The sequence below is a fragment of the Helicoverpa armigera genome, chromosome 4 (assembly GCF_030705265.1).
Source record: "Helicoverpa armigera isolate CAAS_96S chromosome 4, ASM3070526v1, whole genome shotgun sequence".
Lineage (NCBI taxonomy): Eukaryota > Metazoa > Arthropoda > Insecta > Lepidoptera > Noctuidae > Helicoverpa > Helicoverpa armigera.
Genome location: NC_087123.1, coordinates 3,739,041 through 3,762,781, shown reverse-complemented (window position 1 = coordinate 3,762,781; position 23,741 = coordinate 3,739,041). Strand labels below are relative to the sequence as shown.

Below are 23,741 nucleotides of genomic sequence, written 5' to 3'. Positions count from 1 at the left end.
AAAATTAAAAAGATAGCCCGAGAGTATTGGGTGCATCCTATCTTTAGTGATAGATTATTAAATGGAAAATTTTACACTATGCATTCCAAATTACTCCATTATCCGAAAAAAAACTTCGCCTTTCATCGAATGAGCATCCACCGACCGACCATTCGCTGTCAAAGCTCGGAGCGAACTGAACTATCGGCTTAGTCGGCCGACTAAAAAATCGTCATGTGTGCGCGTGTGGTAGGGAGCCAATACTGATTATACGGTCGGCCGATAGTTTGCCGATAGTTTAGTTTGAATGGAATCGGGAAGCCCATCAAACTTGTTTATCGGCCGATACCAAATCGTCATAGTGTGCGCACTTGCTTACATCTGCGTACTGATTAAGAGCCCGACCAAACTATCGGCCGATAAAAAGTCTGTGGTCTGCGGGGGCTCTAAACCTGCGCAGACGAAGTCGCGGGCACCAGCTAGTGTTAATATATATAAGTAATTGGCAATCATTCCTATTTAATAATCTGGGGTCTTTTGTCTGGACATTATCATAGGAGACTTTAAATATATCGAAACACATTGTTTGGATCTCTTACGTAATTTTTTTATATACCTTTTTTGTTGACAATACTAATTTTGATTTGTCAGGCTTCGTGTAAAGTGCTTGATATGTTTTCTAATATTTATTATTATTTTAGCTATGTATCCGAGCGGCAGATGTTAGTACTGGCAAGGACGGAAAGCAGGTGGTGTCTGTGATACTGCCCGTGCTACTCGACACCGGTATCACCAATCTCGTGAAGGAAGTCAGGAGTGTCAGGTATTTAAATTGTTTCTTTTTGGACGTCGATATACGGAATGATTTTGATGTAAAAGGTCGGTATTTATGTACTTAGTCTAAAGGTTCGGAGCTCGAGTCCGCCAGGCTGTTCTACCTGATCCCCGCGCTGGCTGATACTGTCACACGAGATGTGTTCAATATTAAACCAGTCCCACTCCTACAGCTTACAAACAGTATCGAAGCTAGTGACAGCGGCGGGCGACACACTGAAGCCGTTCCTCCCGCGCCTGATCCCCGCGCTGGCTGATACTGCCACACGAGATGTGTTCAATACTAAACCAGTCCCACTCCTACAGCTTACAAACAGTATCGAAGCTAGTGACAGCGGCGGGCGACACACTGAAGCCGTTCCTCCCGCGCCTGATCCCCGCGCTGGCTGATACTGCCACACGAGATGTGTTCAATACTAAACCAGTCCCACTCCTACAGCTTACAAACAGTATCGAAGCTAGTGACAGCGGCGGGCGACACACTGAAGCCGTTCCTCCCGCGCCTGATCCCCGCGCTGGCTGATACTGCCACACGAGATGTGTTCAATACTAAACCAGTCCCACTCCTACAGCTTACAAACAGTATCGAAGCTAGTGACAGCGGCGGGCGACACACTGAAGCCGTTCCTCCCGCGCCTGATCCCCGCGCTGGCTGATACTGCCACACGAGATGTGTTCAATACTAAACCAGTCCCACTCCTACAGCTTACAAACAGTATCGAAGCTAGTGACAGCGGCGGGCGACACACTGAAGCCGTTCCTCCCGCGCCTGATCCCCGCGCTGGCTGATACTGCCACACGAGATGTGTTCAATACTAAACCAGTCCCACTCCTACAGCTTACAAACAGTATCGAAGCTAGTGACAGCGGCGGGCGACACACTGAAGCCGTTCCTCCCGCGCCTGATCCCCGCGCTGGCTGATACTGTCACACGAGATGTGTTCAATACTAAACCAGTCCCACTCCTACAGCTTACAAACAGTATCGAAGCTAGTGACAGCGGCGGGCGACACACTGAAGCCGTTCCTCCCGCGCCTGATCCCCGCGCTGGCTGATACTGCCACACGAGATGTGTTCAATACTAAACCAGTCCCACTCCTACAGCTTACAAACAGTATCGAAGCTAGTGACAGCGGCGGGCGACACACTGAAGCCGTTCCTCCCGCGCCTGATCCCCGCGCTGGCTGATACTGCCACACGAGATGTGTTCAATACTAAACCAGTCCCACTCCTACAGCTTACAAACAGTATCGAAGCTAGTGACAGCGGCGGGCGACACACTGAAGCCGTTCCTCCCGCGCCTGATCCCCGCGCTGGCTGATACTGCCACACGAGATGTGTTCAATACTAAACCAGTCCCACTCCTACAGCTTACAAACAGTATCGAAGCTAGTGACAGCGGCGGGCGACACACTGAAGCCGTTCCTCCCGCGCCTGATCCCCGCGCTGGCTGATACTGCCACACGAGATGTGTTCAATACTAAACCAGTCCCACTCCTACAGCTTACAAACAGTATCGAAGCTAGTGACAGCGGCGGGCGACACACTGAAGCCGTTCCTCCCGCGCCTGATCCCCGCGCTGGCTGATACTGCCACACGAGATGTGTTCAATACTAAACCAGTCCCACTCCTACAGCTTACAAACAGTATCGAAGCTAGTGACAGCGGCGGGCGACACACTGAAGCCGTTCCTCCCGCGCCTGATCCCCGCGCTGGCTGATACTGCCACACGAGATGTGTTCAATACTAAACCAGTCCCACTCCTACAGCTTACAAACAGTATCGAAGCTAGTGACAGCGGCGGGCGACACACTGAAGCCGTTCCTCCCGCGCCTGATCCCCGCGCTGGCTGATACTGCCACACGAGATGTGTTCAATACTAAACCAGTCCCACTCCTACAGCTTACAAACAGTATCGAAGCTAGTGACAGCGGCGGGCGACACACTGAAGCCGTTCCTCCCGCGCCTGATCCCCGCGCTGGCTGATACTGCCACACGAGATGTGTTCAATACTAAACCAGTCCCACTCCTACAGCTTACAAACAGTATCGAAGCTAGTGACAGCGGCGGGCGACACACTGAAGCCGTTCCTCCCGCGCCTGATCCCCGCGCTGGCTGATACTGCCACACGAGATGTGTTCAATACTAAACCAGTCCCACTCCTACAGCTTACAAACAGTATCGAAGCTAGTGACAGCGGCGGGCGACACACTGAAGCCGTTCCTCCCGCGCCTGATCCCCGCGCTGGCTGATACTGCCACACGAGATGTGTTCAATACTAAACCAGTCCCACTCCTACAGCTTACAAACAGTATCGAAGCTAGTGACAGCGGCGGGCGACACACTGAAGCCGTTCCTCCCGCGCCTGATCCCCGCGCTGGCTGATACTGCCACACGAGATGTGTTCAATACTAAACCAGTCCCACTCCTACAGCTTACAAACAGTATCGAAGCTAGTGACAGCGGCGGGCGACACACTGAAGCCGTTCCTCCCGCGCCTGATCCCCGCGCTGGCTGATACTGCCACACGAGATGTGTTCAATACTAAACCAGTCCCACTCCTACAGCTTACAAACAGTATCGAAGCTAGTGACAGCGGCGGGCGACACACTGAAGCCGTTCCTCCCGCGCCTGATCCCCGCGCTGGCTGATACTGCCACACGAGATGTGTTCAATACTAAACCAGTCCCACTCCTACAGCTTACAAACAGTATCGAAGCTAGTGACAGCGGCGGGCGACACACTGAAGCCGTTCCTCCCGCGCCTGATCCCCGCGCTGGCTGATACTGCCACACGAGATGTGTTCAATACTAAACCAGTCCCACTCCTACAGCTTACAAACAGTATCGAAGCTAGTGACAGCGGCGGGCGACACACTGAAGCCGTTCCTCCCGCGCCTGATCCCCGCGCTGGCGGGCGCCGCGGGCGAGCTCGAGTCCGCCAGGCTGTCCTACCTGTCCACCGCGCTAGCTGATACTGCCACACGAGATGTGCTCGACGACATGAGAGCTAACGCTGCTAAGCATCATTATACTACTGATACTGTTGTTAAGGTAAGTTTGATAGTAAATCTTTGAGTATTTTGTAAAAAAATATAACGAAACTTACCAATTCCGAGTTCAGAATCTTAATGCCCGAGTCACACCGGAATGACAGCGGTCGGCAGCGGCACCGCGCCTTTTGTTGATTTTACTGCCCGCGACGGCCGCGCGACCTATTCAAGCTTTTAAAGAGATACGGGTCTTTTAAGTATAAAGTTGAAAATTACGTCACACTGAAAGTGTTCGCCGCGTCGCTGCCGGCCGTTGCCATTCCGGTGTGACTCGAACCTAAAAGAATGTTCCATTAATCAGCTTTTCAGAGTTAAAAAAAAATACATGTGGTGCAACTTAATTTTTGCCAACTAACCCGTTAATTACAACGATCTATGAATCTGTAGATTTGCTTGCTAGGGATAGGATTTAGACATTGACTCCATACGAATTATATTAAAATCAATGTCAAAGTAAGCGAATCAACAGACAGATAGGTTATTAAAATCCACCGAATGTCAATAAGGGCTGCATTCGGAAAGATCTCCAACAATCACTATTTTAATATACATAGAAGGAAACAAACAATTTCAAACACTTATCTTCCTTATTCTCATCAACAGTGCATGACATACGTGGACATAGATGTGATGAAGGAAATGCTGCCACAACTCCTAGAGCTGATGAAATCCCCGCAGCTTGGCACCAAAGTGTCTTGTTGTCACTTCATGGTATTAGCCGCCCATTACTTACGTGCCGACCTTGAGCCGGTGGCAGGGAAAATCATGTCCAGTTTATTGAATGGGACTTTCGATAGAAATTCTACGGTGAGGAAGAATTGTGCCGAAGCTTTGGGTCAAGTTTCTGCTTTTGCTAAGGTGAGTTTTATTTATAATATTTTTTTAATTATTCTGTAGGGTTCGTTTCACAAAAGGAAAAACGGGACCTAAATAAGCACCCGAATTGGGACTTTTCGTCTGTCACCAGGCTGTGATAGAAATTTTGATGTGTTGAAACACAAATTATGTATTATTGTTGTACTTAAAATAACAAATACTGAAAACTGGAACAAAATAAATAAATAAAAAATAAAAATTCCAATCTTCTTCTTCTTAGCGAGTCGATGGCAACTTAAATTTTGGAGGCCCAATATTTCGCTACGCATACGGCATTGTCAGTAGCGTTATAAAGGTCATCCACTATGCAGCTGTCGGGGCATAGTGGACAACATAGAAGGTGCCGCATGGTTTGTGGTATGGCACCACACCCGCAGCTATTATCGTCAGTGTAGCCCCACTTACATAGGTTTTCCCTGCACCTGCCTACCTGTGCACGTAGCCTGTTAAGAGACTTCCATACAGGCCACGGTTGGTCGTAACCTGGTGGAAGTCGTTCCACGGGTGGAAGGAAGTCAGGCAGGGCAAGTTCTCCCCATTGTTCGATGCGGGTCTTAGGAGCATCTATAATTGGGGCTACACTGGCGAGGAAACTGTTCCTGCTTTTTAGTCGGCTGCGCAGTGGTCTAGCGCCATGTAGCGGATGACGTTGGTCCGTTTCTTGGCGCATTTTTTCCAGGGAGGCAGCCACGTTCCTGCGTACCGCTGGGGGTGCAATTCCGGCGAGTGGATATAGCATATGAACCGGTGTTGGTTTGAGACAGCCTGTTATTATTCTACACGTCTCATTAAGAGCTACATCCACCCCCTTTGTGTGCGTGGAGCGACCCCAAACCGGGCAAGCATATTCACCGGCAGAAAAACATAATGCTAATCCAGTGGCACGCAGGACATTCGGGGCAGCACCCCATTTGGAGGTGGTTAGACGTCGCAGGAGGTTATTACGGCTGAACACTTTCTTCTTGACGTTCTCGCAGTTGGTCTTATACGTCAATGACCTATCTAAGGTAACACCTAGGTACTTTGGGCAGTCAGTGTGCGTGATGCGTACGCCTCTCCAAACGACGTCTAATTTGCGGTTAGCCATACGGTTGCGCAGGTGGTAGGCGCAGGACTGTGTCTTGGCAGGATTCGGTTTCAGGGCGTTTTCCCTGTAATATATGTCCAGGTCTTTAAGGGCAGCAGAGAGGTAGGTCTCGACCACTTCAAACGATTTAGCCTGCGCTGCCAGTGCCAGGTCGTCGGCATAGATAAAACTGGTTGTATTAGGTGGTTGCGGCTGATCGTTTGTGTAGATGTTGAATAGGGTGGGGGCTAGGACACTGCCTTGGGGCAGGCCGTTTCTGAGCTTCCGCCACCTACTTTGTCCAGATTGTAAGTGGACTTGGAATCTCCGGTTATGGAGAAGTTCTCCCAGAATTCCCACAAATTTCTGGTCTTGTGTTAGTTCACTAACTTTCCACAGTAGTCTCCTTATATTGACTGTATCATACGCCGCCGAGAGATCCACAAAAACCACGCCCGTCACTGCACCGGCTTCATATCCATCTTCGATATGCTGAGTAAGCCGTAAAACCTGATTGCAGCAAGACTTACCAGGTCTGAAGCCGGCCTGCTCTGGGATGAGTTTAGGATCTATGATCTTCGTTAGACGGTTAAGGAGCATTCGTTCAAAGAGTTTGTAAGTATGACACAGTAGGGAGATAGGTCGAAAATTTTTAGGGTCATCAGGCGACTTGCCAGGTTTTAGCAAAGCTATTACTTTGGCTCTTCTCCAAACCCTCGGAATCCTGGAATGCTCTAAGCAGTGGTTAAAAAGGTTAAGAAGCCAGGATACTGCCACAGGACCTAGATGCTTGATTTGTTCGGTCGAGATATTATCAACGCCGGAAGCTTTGCCATTTTTGAGATTCATTATCGACACAAGAATTTCACCCAGATCAAACTCTCTGCTTATTTCATCAGAATTGTTGGGTTGGCAGGACAGTTTCGGAGTTCGACTAGGGCGGTTGTCAGGTTTTCCGTTCATCATAAGTTGGTGGGCTATCTGATTGGCAGTAATCGGGCTAATTTTGACAGGTGGAGGTGGTTCGCTGGTAAGCTTCCTGATAGTGTTCCAAGCTTTTTTGCTATTGTGGGTTAAGTCCAGGCTGGTTACGGTGTCCACCCACTTCTCGCGTCTACTCTCTGATACTGTGGACATGAGTTCTTCGCCCACACGAATAGTCTCCTCAAAAAATTCCAATTCGAATGTTCTAATATCATGTTATATATTTTTTAATGTAATGTATGTTGTTGTACCATGATTTCCAGTTCAGTTCAGTAGAGAAACTAATGAAGAAACTAGTAACACTATACGAGACGAAAGAGGATGATACTTCTCGTTCGGCCATCGCGCTGTGCCTCAGGTCTATATCTAAGGCTAAGATGGAGCATATCAAGGATAATGAGACCATACTGGCTCCTATGGTGTTCTTGGCCATGCATGGGCCTAAGGATGAAGGTTAGTGAAAGGGATCAATGTAATATTTAATCAGGATTACTAATTTTGAAGGGTTTTTCGATGGTTAGTTAGGCAATAATGATGTAGTCATTATTTCCGATTGTGTGTCCCTAAATGTAACAGAAACACATGTTTTGTAATTCACGTATGGGATACATATAATACACACTAAAAATATAATTTAGGGCAGATTTTTCAATCGTCAGATGACTGTTATCTGAGGAAATGTTTTAACAGTCTATCTGTAGAAAATGTATCAATCCGCTCCGGATTGAAAAATCGGTCCTCAGAAAAAAAGATTCAGCGTATTTGATATTTGCCTAGGTATATAAAGTTTAATTTGATTATGTTATGTTTCAGTTATGTATTTTTGTGACTTTTATTAGCATATCAAGCTAGTTGGTTTTAATTTTCTAACTTATAATTTTTCTTTAGAGTCATCAACAGTGGAGATGTTCGAAGAGATATGGACGGACATAAGCCCGGCGCGAGCGAGCGGCATCAAGCAGCACCTGCCCGTCATACGCGAGGAGATCGAGAAGTCGCTCAACTCCAGCAGCTGGACTAAGAAGGTTCAGGTACGGTCATGCGAGTGTTTGTAAATTAATAATAATTTAATGGTGTCTGTACCATTCGTCATGCCGAAACCTCGGACTTTATTTATTCGAATAAGATATACATCTTAAAGGAGATCATCCATTTCGTACCCAAAACTGAAAGTGCCGGCCAGAGTAAAAAAATAATATATTCTTGTAGAGAATAATGCCCTGAACATTTTTTACTATTACAAGAATCGTCTACAATTAACCCCCCGGCTGCTATTTGACTTTGAAAATACCAAAAAAATCCACAATGTTTGGAACATTGCATTACGGCCCCAAACTGGAGAAGGCAGCCGCTGCCTTCAAAGGACTCCTACCTAACCTGGGAAGTCATCAAATGACTCCCCTCTCGCTGTGGGGAAGTCAGACTCCTACTGACTAAAACCCATCATGGGGTAGCCAGAGCCGCGGTAATTCTTTCGACTCATTCGATTCTTTAGACTGCCTCTTGGTCTAGTGGTTGCAAGCGCAGCTGCTGTGCTCGAGGTCTCGGGTTCGATTCCTGGGTCGGGCCGAAATCGCTTTGTGGGTTTTCTTAATTTTCACAAAGCAGCCCCAGCCAGTCTCGAAGTTGGTGATTGATTCACCCGTGCATCGGAGAGCACGTAAATGTCGATCCAGCGCCTGATCTCTCTCCGGTCGTGTCGGATTGCCGTCCCATCGGGTTATGAGAGGGAAGGAATAGTGAGTGCACCTGTGTCTGCGCAAATGCTCGTGCACTATAATATGTCCTGCGCAGCTGGCTGAACTCCTTAAAATGAGAACAGCGCCGTGGCCGAATTTGGCCGTGGACGCCATTATTTATTATTAATTCTTTCGAACAATCCCGCAGCCCCGATAGGCCTTGTCCCCGCAAAAATATCGTACGATTCTTGTCGAGGATAGCCTGAAGATTTTTTACTATTATAAGGAACGTCTTCGGTTAACCCCCAGGCTGCTGTTAGAGTTTAAAGGTAGAACCGTGAATAAAAAATCTATACTTGAATGTTACGGCAAATAACGTCCACAGTTCTTTTTAACTAATCAAACGTCTACGATATACCCCCGCCCTCCTGCTACACCGAGGAGCCTGTTACTGATTGTTGTGTTCCTTCTGACCATGCTGCAGGGCCGCGGTAACTCTTTCGAACCCCGAAGCCCCGCCAGGTTATGGGGGTCGCCTGGGGTTTACTGATTCTCTGAGAGGGGCGTGAACAATGCACGCCACCGACACCTGCTGTTTCCAAGGAGACAGAGGCACTATGAGCCAAAGGAAAATCTATAGGGGCGAGGAGGAATGGGATGCCTTCGTCTCCTTCTGCGCAGCATGCCAGAGAAGGAGGCAGTGCAATAACTGAGAGTTCGCGCCTCTCATCCCATCCGCTGAGGTAGACGTGGAAGTCACCACGCGCGTTGGGTGTCGAGAAGACTCCCGGCACCGTAGACGTCGGTTTGTGGGCGGTGAGTTTAGGGAGGCTTATCGTCCCTTCGTTTCTTTGGAGACAACAGGCCCGTTTCGGCGGCGAGCGTTGACAAGTCAAGCCCTCCTCAGACAGTCAGCAAACCCCAGTGGGGCCCACCAGGGTCAGAACCTGCCAGGGCTGCGGGATTGTTCGAAAGAGTTACCGCGGCCCTGGTACATTATCAGAAGGAAAATGATGGGCTTAAATCAGTAAGACTACTCGGTGTAGCAGGAGGGGGGGGGGTATATCGTAGACGTTCGATTAGTTAAAAAAATACTGTGGACGTTATTTCCCGTAACATTCAAGTATAGATTTTTTATTCGCGGTTTTCACACTTTAAACTCAAATAGCAGTCTGGGGGTTAACCGAAGATGTTTCTTATATTAGTAAAATATCTTCAGGACATCCTCGACAAGAATCGTACGATATTTTTAGCGGGGACAAAGCCTATTGAGGCTGCGGGATTGTTCGCAAGAATTACCGCGACCCTGGTTTCTCCATGATGGGTTTTAATCAGTAAGTGTCTGACTTCCCCACAGCCCAAGTCATTTGATTCCCAGGTTGGGCAGGAGTCCTTTGAAGGCAGCGGCTGCCTTCTCCAGTTTGGGGCCGTTATGTAATGCTCCAAACATTGTGAGATTTTTTGGTATTTTCAAAGTCAAATAGCAGCCGGGGGGTTAATTGTAGACGATTCTTGTAATAGTAAAAAATCTTCAGGGCATTATTCTCTACAAGAATCTACTATTTTTTTCTTTTGGCCGGCACTTTCATTTTTGGGTACAAATTGTTCGAGACTTGAATGATCTCCTTTAAAATCACTTCTTTAAACCTTCCACTTTCGAACTTTTTGAACGTTAAAATTTAACAAAAGACAGCTCCCAAAACGAAAGACTTGTTGAATCGAATACTGGACTCTCGATAATATTTCTATCGATATTTTACTAATATCTACAAAATTAATATTAGGTACTATCCTTTTTCATCATTCGGACGCAATGTTGTCACTTTAAACAAGAATTACAACTACCTACGTATGAATATTTTGCTATTAACATAAGTGTTGCATTTCTTTATTATTTTAAAAATAAATGTAAATTTTAATACCCGACCTTTACAATTACTAATAATATTTATCACTTCCAGGCAGCAAACGCAATAAAAACAATATGCAAAGAGGTATCGTCAGGTTTAGGCGAACATCGAGAACAGTTGATCCGCGCCATGTTGGCGGCAGTGCACGGCAAGACGTTCGACGGGAAAGAGCATGTCATTGAGGCGTTAGCTGAGTTGTGCGCGTGAGTTCATTTATGTTAATAGAAATTACTGAGATAAATGAAGTTTTTTTCTAGCTATAGTGTGGAAAGGAATGGAAATATTATATTTTAATGAAAATTTATATTATAATTTTTGACTTTCTAGCTGTATATTCAATTATTGATTTTGATAATCGACTTATCATAACATTTTGAATTCAGTTCAGTTGAAATTGCAATGAAATGTATATAATTTGCTAAAGTGATAATAATGTTTCGGCATTTAAAATTTTAATTGACCTTAGGATGATTGAAATACACAAAATGCGTGCCAGTCTCCCTGGATTTTTGACGTGACAACGTCTTATAAATCGATGGAGCCGGCTGCACGCACGAAAAAACATGACTCATGCGGCGTTACCTCGCTCTGAGGCGTTCCGTTTAAGGCTTGAAGTGCAAGCGAGAGCACGCAGCGAGAGACAAAGAGGCACAATCGGCAGCTACTCACGTTGTCACGTTCAACTATCGTCAGTAAAACGTCTTTACAGACAATGTTTTTTTTTTTATTCTTAAACAGACATGTGATGTTGTAAAAGTACTTGACTTCATACGCTTCTTCTTCTTAGCGTCTTGTGACAGGGTCCGCTTTCCGTATCTTCTTCTCCCACTTCGCTCCATCCAGGACATCATCATCATGTCTACTTGACTCTCTTCTCTTCTGACGCTCTTATGTAACAATTACAGAGTAAAAGAAAACGAACCACCAGTATCAGCAGCGCTAGCATCAGAATGCATCAACGCATTACTAGTAGAGAGTCGCAAACAAGAGATGGTGTACAAGCGTCACGCCATCACAGCGCTCGGCCAGGCCATCGCCGCCACGCACTGCGACCGCTTCCAACAGTTGTACGACATCGTCAAGGTTATACTGTCCAAGGTGAGTTACATACTGTGATATATCATGTACTACATTACTAGTAGAACAAACAAGAGATGGTGTACAAGCGTCAGGCCATCGCCGCCACGCACTGCGACCGCTTCCAACAGCTCTACGACATCGTCAAGGTTATACTGTCCAAGGTGAGTCACATACTGTGATATATCATGTACTACATTACTAGTAGAACTAACAAGAGATGGTGTACAAGCGTCAGGCCATCGCCGCCACGCACTGCGACCGCTTCCAACAGCTCTACGACATCGTCAAGGTTATACTGTCCAAGGTGAGTCACATACTGTGATATATCATGTACTACATTACTAGTAGAACTAACAAGAGATGGTGTACAAGCGTCAGGCCATCGCCGCCACGCACTGCGACCGCTTCCAACAGCTCTACGACATCGTCAAGGTTATACTGTCCAAGGTGAGTCACATACTGTGATATATCATGTACTACATTACTAGTAGAACTAACAAGAGATGGTGTACAAGCGTCACGCCATCACAGCGCTCGGGCAGGCCATCGCCGCCACGCACTGCGACCGCTTCCAACAGTTGTACGACATCGTCAAGGTTATACTGTCCAAGGTGAGTTACATATCGTGATATATCATGTACTACATTACTAGTAGAACAAACAAGATGAGTACAAGCGTCAGGCCATCGCCGCCACGCACTGCGACCGCTTCCAACAGCTGTACGACATCGTCAAGGTTATACTGTCCAAGGTGAGTCACATACTGTGATATATCACCACAAACATCATGTACTACATTACTAGTAGAACAAACAAGAGATGGTGTACAAGCGGCAGGCCATCGCCGCCACGCACTGCGACCGCTTCCAACAACTGTACGACATCGTCAAGGTTATACTGTCCAAGGTGAGTCACATACTGTGATATATCATGTACTACATTACTAGTAGAACTAACAAGAGATGGTGTACAAGCGTCACGCCATCACAGCGCTCGGGCAGGCCATCGCCGCCACGCACTGCGACCGCTTCCAACAGTTGTACGACATCGTCAAGGTTATACTGTCTAAGGTAAGTTGGGAATAATGGTGGGTTTAGGTATCGATAATATAAACCGCAGTTATCGATACATATAATATAATAAATATTAAAACATATATAGGTATATATAGTGACCGGCAAGGTTATTTTTCGATTTATCATCCCAAATAAATTAAAACAAAAGCAGAATAAAATATTATGTGCTCCCTAACATTCCATCATGTCGATTTCCAGTTACTGTGCCTAAAGAATTGTTCCTCTAATTTCGATTCATATTATGTTTATTTCCCAATATGATGTTCGTAGGACGAATTATCAATGGGCAAGGAATCTGATGAGGAAGACAATGAAGGAGCGAGGCAGCGGCGCGAACAACTGACGGCGCTCAAAGAAGCTGCCTACGAGCTGCTTGGCAAAGCCTGGCCTAAGGAACCGGACACGCAAGGTAAATAATATTTATTTCATGATAGGATCAAAATAAACTTCATAAAACCAAATAAAGGCCTCATGGACATTAGTCAAGGAGGTAGTCTGTAATCGGTGTTACGAAAATATAACACTTGTCTGCGGCTGAAGGACGATATCTCACATATTCCTCGATTCCGTAAACACTTATTCGGGACATATATCGTCGTTCGTCTACTGTGAAGTTCTTCTTCGATTTGACGTACGGCAAAATGTTGAAATGTAATTGTTTTCACTGTGTCTTTTTCTTTGCGCCTGTAAAGTCTTCATCTTGCCTCTCCTGCGATGGATGAAATGTTACACATACTTAATTTATCCCTTATTTTCTATATCTTCCAGAAAAATACCAAGACGTATTCTTCGAGCACTGCTCTAAATCCTACCCGACGAGCTCACGTTCAACCCAGCTCGCCATCCTAGCGTCCGTCGCGCGAGTACTAGAGAGACTCACAGTACTGAGCAATGTGGAGCCCATGGAGACTGACAATATGCCCGCTTCAAACAGGGATAAAGCCATCAGCAGTGTTACTGGACATGTCGTCTTGATTATTGAGTATACTTTACGTGAGTACTTTATTTTGAAAGTTGTTTTTTAACACGCTTCACTAGTAACTATGTATGTAAGAAAATCTTGGAATCTTAATTTGACCTACTTCCCGGTCTTCGATTAGGATAAATTTTGCACACACCCTGGATTCTGAAGACAGTATGACTAGCTAGGAAACGTCACTACAAATCCAATATGGCGGCCTCCCCAAGATGGCGGACTGGCTGTTACAAATCCACCCCCATGATATGGGTGTCAATAATTGTGGTTGTCAGTAGTATTTGTAACTCCAAAAATATGTTTTATATCGTATATATCTTTATGTTTCGTGTTTTTTATGGTAGGTATGTGTCAAAAATCATATTTGAAGCCCAAAGATTTGAAAAAGAGCTATCGGCTAGTTACTTGTGTTGCTAGGCAACACAGATCTTAGATTCTCATTTACGTTTTTATGTTACAGAGAACAGTAATCAAGTAAGGCACAGAAGGGATGCGCTCAATATAATGGAAATACTTGTCAAACAATTAAAAGGTATGTACAAAATGCACTACCCTTTCTCCATTTCATATTCCGAAGAATTTATCTTCTAATTATACTCACTTTTAATTTATTTTCAGATCTCAACAAAACAGAGGAGTTGGATAAGCTACGAACGATCTACCAAATGTATGTTCAAGACTTATCAAAGGATTCGTCACACGAAATTCGAACCAAAGTGGACAGTATCAAAGTGCATTTTAAATAGTACACGCGTATTTATTGTCGTGAAAACCAGTAATTAAAATTTTGATAACATTTTCTTGTTTTTCATTTTATACTTGAAACAAGTCTGGTAAAATTACAGTAAAACAGAAGTGAGTGTTGTGTATGCGCACACGCAAGAAGCCTACAGCCGTTCCGAATATTCGTATCTTTTCTAGAGAATTTTGACATAAGCCGCATAGAAGTAATACCAAATTCCTATCTCTAGTAAGTAAAACACAGATAGATAGCATATTGGGAACGTCTGTTACCGTCGTACCACAAAAGCTTTTAAACGTATGTCGAATACTTGTCTAAAAAAATAACAGATTATGAAGTAGAAATAAGGTCCGTTTTGCAGCAACATTTTTCACGTGATGTCATTAGACACGTGTTCAACAGACGTTTAAGTTTTTGTAGTAAGGCTAATGGTGTTTAAAGATATTTTACTGAAAGTAGGTACAAAATAAAACACCAAAATAACAATATCACATCAGTGTTTAATGCTACGGCATTAAATAAACCTATGGAATGACATAAAGTATACAATAACAAAATAATTAGTTAGCATAAAAACATTGCCTAAGCTAAATAAGTAATATTTATGTACACGCAAAATAATACACAATTTATTTATATTCTTTTAAATACGTACCCCAAGGTTTAGAATAATCAGCGTTATAATAATCTCGACTAAAATGATAGCCTTAGATTACATAATTTAAAGTCGAGTCCACAACGACTAGTAAACTAAATTTAGCTGTCAATTTTACAGATAAAATTCAAATATTCCGCTAGAAATAAACGGAAAAATATGGTAAAGTCGTCCTTATTAAAAGTACTGTTTTTTTAGCAAGAATGTCTAGGACTCGTCTCTAAACATAATCTAAAACCCATAATCTACTTAAAAGTTGACTAAATAAAAGTGTTAGAATATTAATAAATATAATACAGAATGAACAATATACGACTACAATGTATCACCCTTCACATAAATGTCTAACGTGCTTTAGGCCTTTTATTATTAAAAACGTTTGCCATCAAATAAGAATAGGATTTTATAAAGTCCTTGTGATGATTTGATCCAGTTATCATTTTGTTTATAGTTATCGGCACAGATATTGAGATCTCGGCGGAAGAGTGGGGATCGCTTTGCGCACTGTACACATAGGGAATAAACCAATAAATCGCTTCTGCGCAGGTGAAGATCAGGGCTCAATATCCGTGCCGATAACTATACACGCATATACATAATAAAAAGTGGCCGATGCTACAACATTTTATTACTCTGCATACTGCAAAACAGTAATGAGATATTTCGTTTTGGCCTTTCCGTTTTTTCTTTATTTTCGGAATTTATAGTAGGTATTTGTAGTTTATATTTAAAGTTCGTAAGTAAAAAGTTACTATTGTGACATTACCCTATTCTTATTTTAATCTGTAAGTTATAATAAAACAACGTTCGTAAACTCAATATAACCTGGTGTTTTCTTACATTATTATGCTACTTCACAACTAAACTACCATTAGCGCCCGTTCTAAAATAAAATAAGGATTTTCTACACCAAATAGTTCTAAGTTTAAGGTTCACTCTTTATTTCAAGGACATTATGGGCTGCCAAAATCTATCAATTGTTTGTTTCCATACCTTAGAATGTTGATACACATACCTAAATTCACTATTAGTTCTTTTAGTAAGACTAAAGAATCGGGCGGTAGTCTGGTTGAAATATACAAGCTGCCTTATAGAACGTACAACCAAAGATATTAAATATGGCACCACAAAGCGTTTGCGATCCAACTGTTAGTATTACAAAGCGCCGTGCAACGATTTGGTGAATTTTTAGTCTAAGATTAAAGACAAGCAAATTTTTTTTTTCAGTTGACCCCAGAAAAGAGATAGCTAAATAAATAGTTCGAGACTATGGTCTTTGTCCAAAGGTGTTAAAAGTTGTAATATATTACAGTAAAATTTATAGCGTCATATTTAAGAATTGATGTCTTAAAATTGTAATAATTATTGCACAAGCAAGTTTATTAGCAGTTTATGATAAAATATAATATTTTATTGTGTTTGGTGTCTCCATACTAATTAGATTATTATCCATATAAAAATGTAAGCAATATATTATTTTATTATATTTGTACCTAAAATAAATCAATTGAATCTATACAGCACACATCCGTCACGCTTGCAAACATTCAAATACATTTATTTTGCAATTATCACTATTAACGATCACTAAAACAATTGTTTTAAATCTAGTTATAATAACTTAATTGACCTGTTTTTGTGAAGGTATTGTCATATAGAACGATAATGTTTCATACATTAAGAGTTCAATAACAGAACGCGTATGTAAAAGTTTTAAACGATTTTAATCCTTAACTTAATGGTCTTAGGGCACATATTCGAAAATCGCAAATCTTCAAATCTAAAACAACAGTACCCCCACAAAAACTCTCAGAAAAATTACCTAATACCTTATTGCACTTTATACATCATCAAACAAACCTCGAGGGGGCATCGTCATCTTATCTCGTCTCCGGTCATCGAACTCAGTTCGAATGGACGGTAAGGTACTTTCACCGAAGCGATGGTCCAACTCATCTTCCAACGTAAGATTGGACCTGTTATAAGGAACCTCGGCTCTCTGGTACCCGGTGATAGAAGACTGGTTTCGTTCAGGACTGGGTTGCACGTAGTAATCTGAATCCACGTCGTTTAGAAGCCCGGTGTGGGCTGAAATGTGTACACATGCACAATAACCGAATACATTAATTGATGGTAGGAAAGAAGGGTTCAGTTTATTGTTTGGATTAAAATTGATATTTATTTTATAAAATAGGATTCAAAAAAATAATAATATAGAGGCAGTGTATCTAAAATATAGCCCCCCTTTTAGGGTCATTGTTTTATCCAAGAATTATTATTACCTAATGTTTTTGTCACATGCAGAGGCAATACTTATTTATGGCACATGACAGTTATAAAAGAGCTGAGCTGCAACTCTATTTCAAGCAAGCATTATCTTATTATTTGGCAGTAAAAAGGTTATGTATCTACTAATAGTTCAACTATTTAATTAAAAGTATTAAGTGGAATATCAAGAGCAATCGCAAACAATAAACAGAACAGAATAGTACATTAGGAGAAGTGCGGAAATGATTTGAGTGCATCACAAAAAAGGTTAGACATCACAACACAAGTAATAGTATGATGAAGACAAAAAAGACAGCTAAATTATGGATGATTAAATAAAAAAGAAAAAAAAAAACTTCAGATGTAACAAATTGGCGTTAAAAAGAAAATCGTGTTTCCTTTGGATTTATAGAACTAACTAAGGAAACATTAGAAAAAAAATTAAAAACGATTTTGAAATAATTCAAATAACAGAAAGTAAATTATTTCTATAGACTTTTTCAAAGAAATTAGATGATTAGTACGAAAATCGACTGCTTAAAAAAGGTATGTCGTATTACCTCCATCCTGTGCGTCGCGTGCACTCCTGTAGTTGGAGAATCTCTCGCTGTAGTCGCGGCGACGAGTCAACGAGTCCTCCGCACGTTGGCGCTTGCGTTTCTCTGTTAAAATTAACATATTCGGCGTGTTAAACAATATTTTACTAACCAACTTCAAAAAAAGAAGGGGGTTCTCAATTCGGTCGCATATATACATTATGTTTATAGTTATTCCAATGCCCTGTGTACTTTAGGAAACACCTCTTGCACACAGAGAGAAAAACAATAACTTGATCAAGATTAGTTTCCTGAGAGCTTATTGTCAACATTATTTAGAGACATGTACACATGTAGACTGCACATCAGTGGTAACTGTCATGCACCTTAACTCAATAGTAATAAGTACGATTTTCCTATACGACTGTTACCACTGACCTGAAGTTGACTGTACACAAATGGTTTAAGAATTTTCACACATCATTTAAAATGTAATACCTCTCTTAACAATCTCTCTGCCCTCATCCACAAGATCAGTAGTAAGTTCATCATCACCCACGAACTGCTGGAACCCGCAGAGTGACAGCAAGCGACTGCCCAGCGACAAGTAAGTGGCTACACATAGCAGCACTACTAGCATCGGGAAGTAGATGTTGAAACCTTCGGCTATAATGCCTAGGACATCCATGTGGCCCATTATCTGGAGAAAGATGAAAATTAAATTATAAGCCCTGCGGCCTATCTAAATTAAAACAATTGAAAGTAGAGTCAGCCTCAGTTTAATAATCGAGGAATATATAGTATTGAATATAGTTTTGGAACATAACATAAATAATTTATGTATGTACGTATGTATGTTTTGATAATTATTATCAAAGGTCTTATTTAAGATTTTAGTCAAGGTCATATTCAGCAAAATTTTACAATATACATAGACTTTCTTCTAAAGACTAACCGCAAAAGTGCTTTAGTTGTTTTTCTGAATTCCCCTAAATCAACGTTTACGGACAGAATAACCCCAAATAAAATTGGGAATAGGGCAGGAAAAAGAATAATCCTAACTTTACCATATATTTAGCAAAACGCGTCCAAAAAAGGAACTTGTATCAACATACCTGCGTATAATAAGTCTCCATAATCCTCTCCTTTATAACGTGCGAATCCATATGTATCAAGCTGAGGAAATTCAAACACATAGCCGGAGTCAGCCTACACACCATCATCCCAGAGAATATGAGACTGTACTCATTGGTCTGGTGGTGAGGAGCCAGGTAGTACAAGTTGAGGAGACGGATCTTGAGTACCGTGGAGTAAGCGCAGTAGAACATGTAGGCTATTATTATTGTTGATATTGCCTGAGGGAGAAAGTTGATGGTTAGTTAGGTTTTAACGTAAGCAAAAACATTGGTTTTATAAGTTAGATGGTTTGTTTGTGGCACCGTAGCTTTAAAAGGAATGATCCAATTTTATTTTAGTTGAAAGCTGGTTTGCCAGTTATGGGTTCTTAGATACGTTTTATGAAAATTGGTTAGGCCATTTTAAAGTTATTATAATTTATAGAAGTTGGCTAGTATAAAGTGCACATGATTACTAAGATGATCTGGCTTATTCTAACCTACCGATTGCAATAATTATATGTGATGAATGATTTTAGTTTTTTTATAGAATCTATGTACCCGACCATTTAAAATTCAATTTACCAATCATGTACAAAAGTATTTAATACAAGTAGTCTTACCTCAATAGCCGAATAGTTATAAGTATCAGTAGCAGCTATAACAATATTCGCGAATATAGACAGCACAGGCTTCTTGCAGAAGAAAGTCATTTCCGACCACACCACAGCTATAGACATGATACCCGTGATCACGGCCATTGTCTTCAAAAAGTATTGTTTCAGAAAACATTCCCAATACCATTCTGAAAAACAAAGAAGTTTCTTACATTTTTTCATTTGAAATTAAACCTTATGCGTTAGGTAGAAGGTTGAAAATGTATGAGCAAAGTGTTTTAAGGTTCGTTCAAAATGGCTTACAAATTAATTGAATTCAGTAACATTTTAGAATGTTAAGTTGATTAATTAGGGAGTTATTTTAAGAATTTCAATTGTTATATAATTATATGAGTATAATAAGCTGATTAGATGAGAAATTCGTTATTCGAATATTTCGCCATAAAAGTTGTTAATTATGTACATACATTATTTGGAGGCCATTAATGGGCAATTTACAGTCGGATCTGTATTGAAATTTATTTCAAGGTCAAATGTTTGGATTAACATGCTGATAAAACTGGTTGATAATAGCAACCATTTCTATGGGAGTTAGAATGAAAATATCAAACATATTAATATAGGTATGTTTCGACTTCATAGATTTTTACTTGCATTATTATCTATTTATTCCTTCCCTTATAAAACACAAGCTGCGAATAAAGATAAGAACGATATATCGAAGGTAGATATTAAATGAAAGGGAAATGGCCGATATTAAATAAAGACTCACCAATAATAGGTGGATAGAATATCCGTTGGAGCCTCGGCCTTGGCGTATGGAAAGTATGCTGGAACCTGTGGTCTGGCGATCGCTGGTTCGCAGCAATATCTTCGAGATGGAATATACGTTCCAACATAAGACCCCATTGCGTTTCTGTACGCTGCAGCACGTGTAGTGCTTTGATAGTCTGGTGAAAAAATTAATTAGTTCAGAAAAAAATATGGTGGACCCAGAATTGAACCCTGTGGAAAACCCATAGTTCATTTATTGCATTATGTGTTTAGCTGCTGTTATTGACAGTATAAATTTTAATCACATAATAAGTGGACAGGATATTTAAATAGAGTGTATAGCCCATACTATTTAAGTAACTTATAGAACACAAAACATTTTCTAATTCTTGTATGATGATGAACATGATCAAATGCTTTGTTTAAATCGCATAATCTCTTTAGTCCTCTACTATATCATAAGTCTTATAACTTCTTACCTTTTTGTGTAGATTGACAAGTGACTTCAATGATGGTGGTATGGGTCTGTCCGGCGGTGCGCGTCCGTTGAGCCTGTCTCGTAGTGTTATGGGTAACTTCTGGACTATCGTCTCAACGTGACGGTGAAGTGGGTGGCCAGATCCCACTGCTGTTGTCACTGCTTTAAGGCTCTGAATTGATAAAGACGTAATTAAAGTTAAAAGAAAAATAATATTTTTCTTTGTATATTTGTTTATAATTTCCTACTTACATCCAAAATATCATCAACAGTTTCCTCAGCTTCACACTTATCAGTACTCAGCTTAGCTATCTTGAAGTAACAATAAGTCAATGTATAGTTCTTCTTGGAATTGTTCCACAGATTTCTAGGCACTTCCACCAAGGCATATCCAAGTAACAGGATCAATAGGAACAGACCCCATGTGTTACTGGCTGATGAAGCTATGGCTTTTATCTTAGGGGGGTCTAAATATATGCCTGGTTTTAAGGCAATGTATATAAGTAGTATGCCACATATGAATAGGTATGAACCATAGTAGATGGCGTTGTCAACTAGCGCTGACTTTAGTTTGCCTTTCACTGTGAAGTCACCAGCTTTGCTGTATGACTGCATCATTGGCATGATAAGCCTGGAAGAAATTATTGCATATTAATTACAAGCATTTCATTTGATAGCTGAAGCATGTTATTGTTTAATTGTTTTGACCTTTATCAACTTACCTATGTCACAATTTCGAAAAAAAATGGTAATCATAAGTTAAAAAAATAGAGGAAGAAAACAATAAAATAGTATTATCATAACATAAATACTATTTAACCCCAATTAATGGCATCGTAAATAACAAGAAAGATAAGATGATAAACACAACAAACAAAAAGTGATATTATCTAACACAGTAATTCACTTATGCCAGTTCTAAGAAGAAACAATTCGTTTTTGCCCCCTATTATGGCTTTCCATGTGTGTGAGACATTCAAATTTGGCCAATTATGACATTGCATGAGAGTGACACGCGGGAAAATGTCCAGTGTTCATTAGAAGTATATAATAAAATGACAAGAATTTTTCCAGGGTACTTAAAACCTAAATCTGTAGGGTCTCAGTCTGTAGTAATTTATCTTTCGTTTTAGTAGTTTTGTGGCCCTTATTTTACCAACAAAATAAAGATTCTACTTTATTATATTAGGTACAGACAGGCTTCAGGCTTGCGTGGAAAACTGGCATTCATGAGAAATACATATTAATAAATTTTTAAAGGTGCTGAACATTTAACAATTAATACTATTGGTAGTGCTGACTTACCAAGTAAGACATTGTGAAGTCCAATACACAACTCGCCAAAGGTTTGGGAACACATCGGAGCTCATGAAACTCCAAGGCTTATGACACTCCACGGTTGGTGGAGCCACTGTGGTAACATTGCCTTGTACCATTTGAGTTGGATCTGTCGCTTTCGTTGCATTTTCCATACATTGTCGGTACACAGTCTGTGGGACATAAGAAATAGGTAGCATTAGCAGGTTTATGGGTTCGTAAATAATATGAATATTATAGTTACCAACAGGAGTGCACTAAATAATATAATAATGACAATACTTGTAGAGTTATATTAAATTTAAAACTGCAATCTATTGTTGGCAAAATATTAAAATTCGGTCTCATACAGTGAATATATCATTTGTGTACTCACCGAGGATATGTCTAGAGGCAAGATGAACATAATCACAAATGAGAAGTACCATGCTGTCAGCACAGATATGGTCACTATGATGTGGTTCCTGTAGCAGTCTCCATATCGGTACAGCAGAGTCGCTGCTAATATGAACGCAGATATCAGTTCTATCACAAACAACGTGTAAGCCATTTTGACACGATTTTACACTGTTCACAAACAAAAAGTCAGTTCTTCTTTGCCGTCTTCTGCTTCTCTCTCCAAACTCTTGCTGCCTCGTGCTGTAACTGCTCGAAACGAATCTGAGTCGTAGATTTCAAAGGCAGCAATCTAGGCCGTTCTATTTCATACTCCGTTGGACATTCTTCATAGAATAATACTCCCGCATCGGGTAATATAGGGTCGAACTCAATACTTTTGTTTTCGGGCCCCCTCGATTCTGACATATTTTTAGGTGCAAAAGATTGGCTGTGATGACATTGTCGTAGGAGTTACACAAAATCGTAAACACTTTAAACTAAAATGAACACTGATGTATTGCTCCACAATTATACAGAATCTTTAAATAAGCATTGTGATATCATCACAAATCGCTATCAAGACAATCAATCAAAAAAAAGCAAGTCTGATTCTATTAGAATTTTGTTGGCATTTTTGAAAGTTGTCAATAGATCTATCTCTGTCTTACAAGGGTGAATTTCCGTTTATAGAAGGATTTTATTTCCGTCGTCTAAAAAGTAATGCTTTAAATAGGAAACTTTCTGAAATGGAACGCACTGTGGTACAGATTATAAAAGTAGCATTTACGAAGATCGAATTGCTACGTTTCTGAACATGGAATGTTATGTTACGACTGCACCGATGAGGGTTTTCTAAAATGGCGTCCACCAGGTGGCGCACTGAGTCGTCAGGTCCAGGTAACTGTCAAAGTGCTTATCTTTACTATGAATAGTGAACGATTTTAGTGGTTTTTTTATTTTATAATTAAAGCACTGCATTATTGTTTTACTATTGAGGTTGAGTAAATAAAAAAAACTAAATCATATTGTGTTAACAAATTTTTCAACAAGCTTTTCCTTAGTACCAGTGACTTTTGCACCCTCTCTCTTAGCTCAATTTTTAGTTCGGAAACCTTATTCTGACCGTAGTCCATAATAAAATCAATAACACTTCCAATATAACAGAATTTCAATAAACAATAAGTTCGGCACCTACAATTCCATACTATTTGACAGCTGTTTGGACCAGACGCATACGTGGCGCCACCCGGTGGCAGAAAAAATTTCAAAAACCCTCATTCAGTTGAAACTGAAAAATATGGATAGGTGGATCTACAGTCTTATTAATAATCACGGATCACGGATTTAAG

At 41.2% G+C, this 23,741-nt stretch overlaps 2 protein-coding genes across 3 annotated transcripts in view; one reads left to right on the top strand and one right to left on the bottom strand.

The window, feature by feature from the left end:
- Window positions 1–14,310, top strand: part of LOC110380570 (proteasome adapter and scaffold protein ECM29) — a 31,811-nt gene extending 17,501 nt beyond the window's left edge. Inside the window, exons 28-38 of the mRNA XM_064034094.1 lie at window positions 681–802; window positions 3,647–3,866; window positions 4,469–4,723; window positions 7,055–7,244; window positions 7,680–7,822; window positions 10,432–10,583; window positions 11,286–11,478; window positions 12,807–12,945; window positions 13,305–13,529; window positions 13,973–14,044; window positions 14,131–14,310. Of these exons, the coding sequence (XP_063890164.1) occupies window positions 681–802; window positions 3,647–3,866; window positions 4,469–4,723; window positions 7,055–7,244; window positions 7,680–7,822; window positions 10,432–10,583; window positions 11,286–11,478; window positions 12,807–12,945; window positions 13,305–13,529; window positions 13,973–14,044; window positions 14,131–14,258 (1,839 nt within the window). The 3' untranslated portion in view covers window positions 14,259–14,310. The remainder of the gene's footprint in view (window positions 1–680; window positions 803–3,646; window positions 3,867–4,468; window positions 4,724–7,054; window positions 7,245–7,679; window positions 7,823–10,431; window positions 10,584–11,285; window positions 11,479–12,806; window positions 12,946–13,304; window positions 13,530–13,972; window positions 14,045–14,130) is intronic.
- Window positions 14,311–14,734: 424 nt separating this feature from the next.
- LOC110380562 (LMBR1 domain-containing protein 2 homolog) lies at window positions 14,735–23,035 on the bottom strand. 2 transcript variants are annotated; one of them, XM_049847236.2, is made up of 10 exons: window positions 22,391–23,035; window positions 22,003–22,187; window positions 20,950–21,328; window positions 20,699–20,869; window positions 20,218–20,395; window positions 19,452–19,633; window positions 18,829–19,068; window positions 18,212–18,413; window positions 17,738–17,839; window positions 14,735–16,997 (listed from the first exon to the last, which is right to left on the bottom strand). In XM_049847236.2, exons 1-10 carry the CDS (start codon window positions 22,562–22,564, stop codon window positions 16,750–16,752), a joined length of 2,061 nt encoding a protein of 686 aa, XP_049703193.2. In that variant the 5' UTR covers window positions 22,565–23,035; the 3' UTR covers window positions 14,735–16,749. The 2 variants fall into 2 exon arrangements, with proteins under 2 accessions (XP_049703193.2, XP_049703194.2); XM_049847237.2 differs by having other exon boundaries at window positions 14,735–16,964.
- Between the last annotated feature and the right edge of the window lie 706 nt (window positions 23,036–23,741).

Coding starts and splice junctions, on each gene's coding strand:
- LOC110380562 (XM_049847236.2), bottom strand. CDS start 22,564: ATGGCTTACACGTTGTTTGTGATAGAACTGATATCTGCGTTCATATTA. Junction 19,634..20,217: donor ATTCTATCCACCTATTATTG/GTGAGTCTTTAT, acceptor TTTGTTTTTCAG/AATGGTATTGGGAATGTTTT. Junction 16,998..17,737: donor ACGCGACGCACAGGATGGAG/GTAATACGACAT, acceptor TACACATTTCAG/CCCACACCGGGCTTCTAAAC.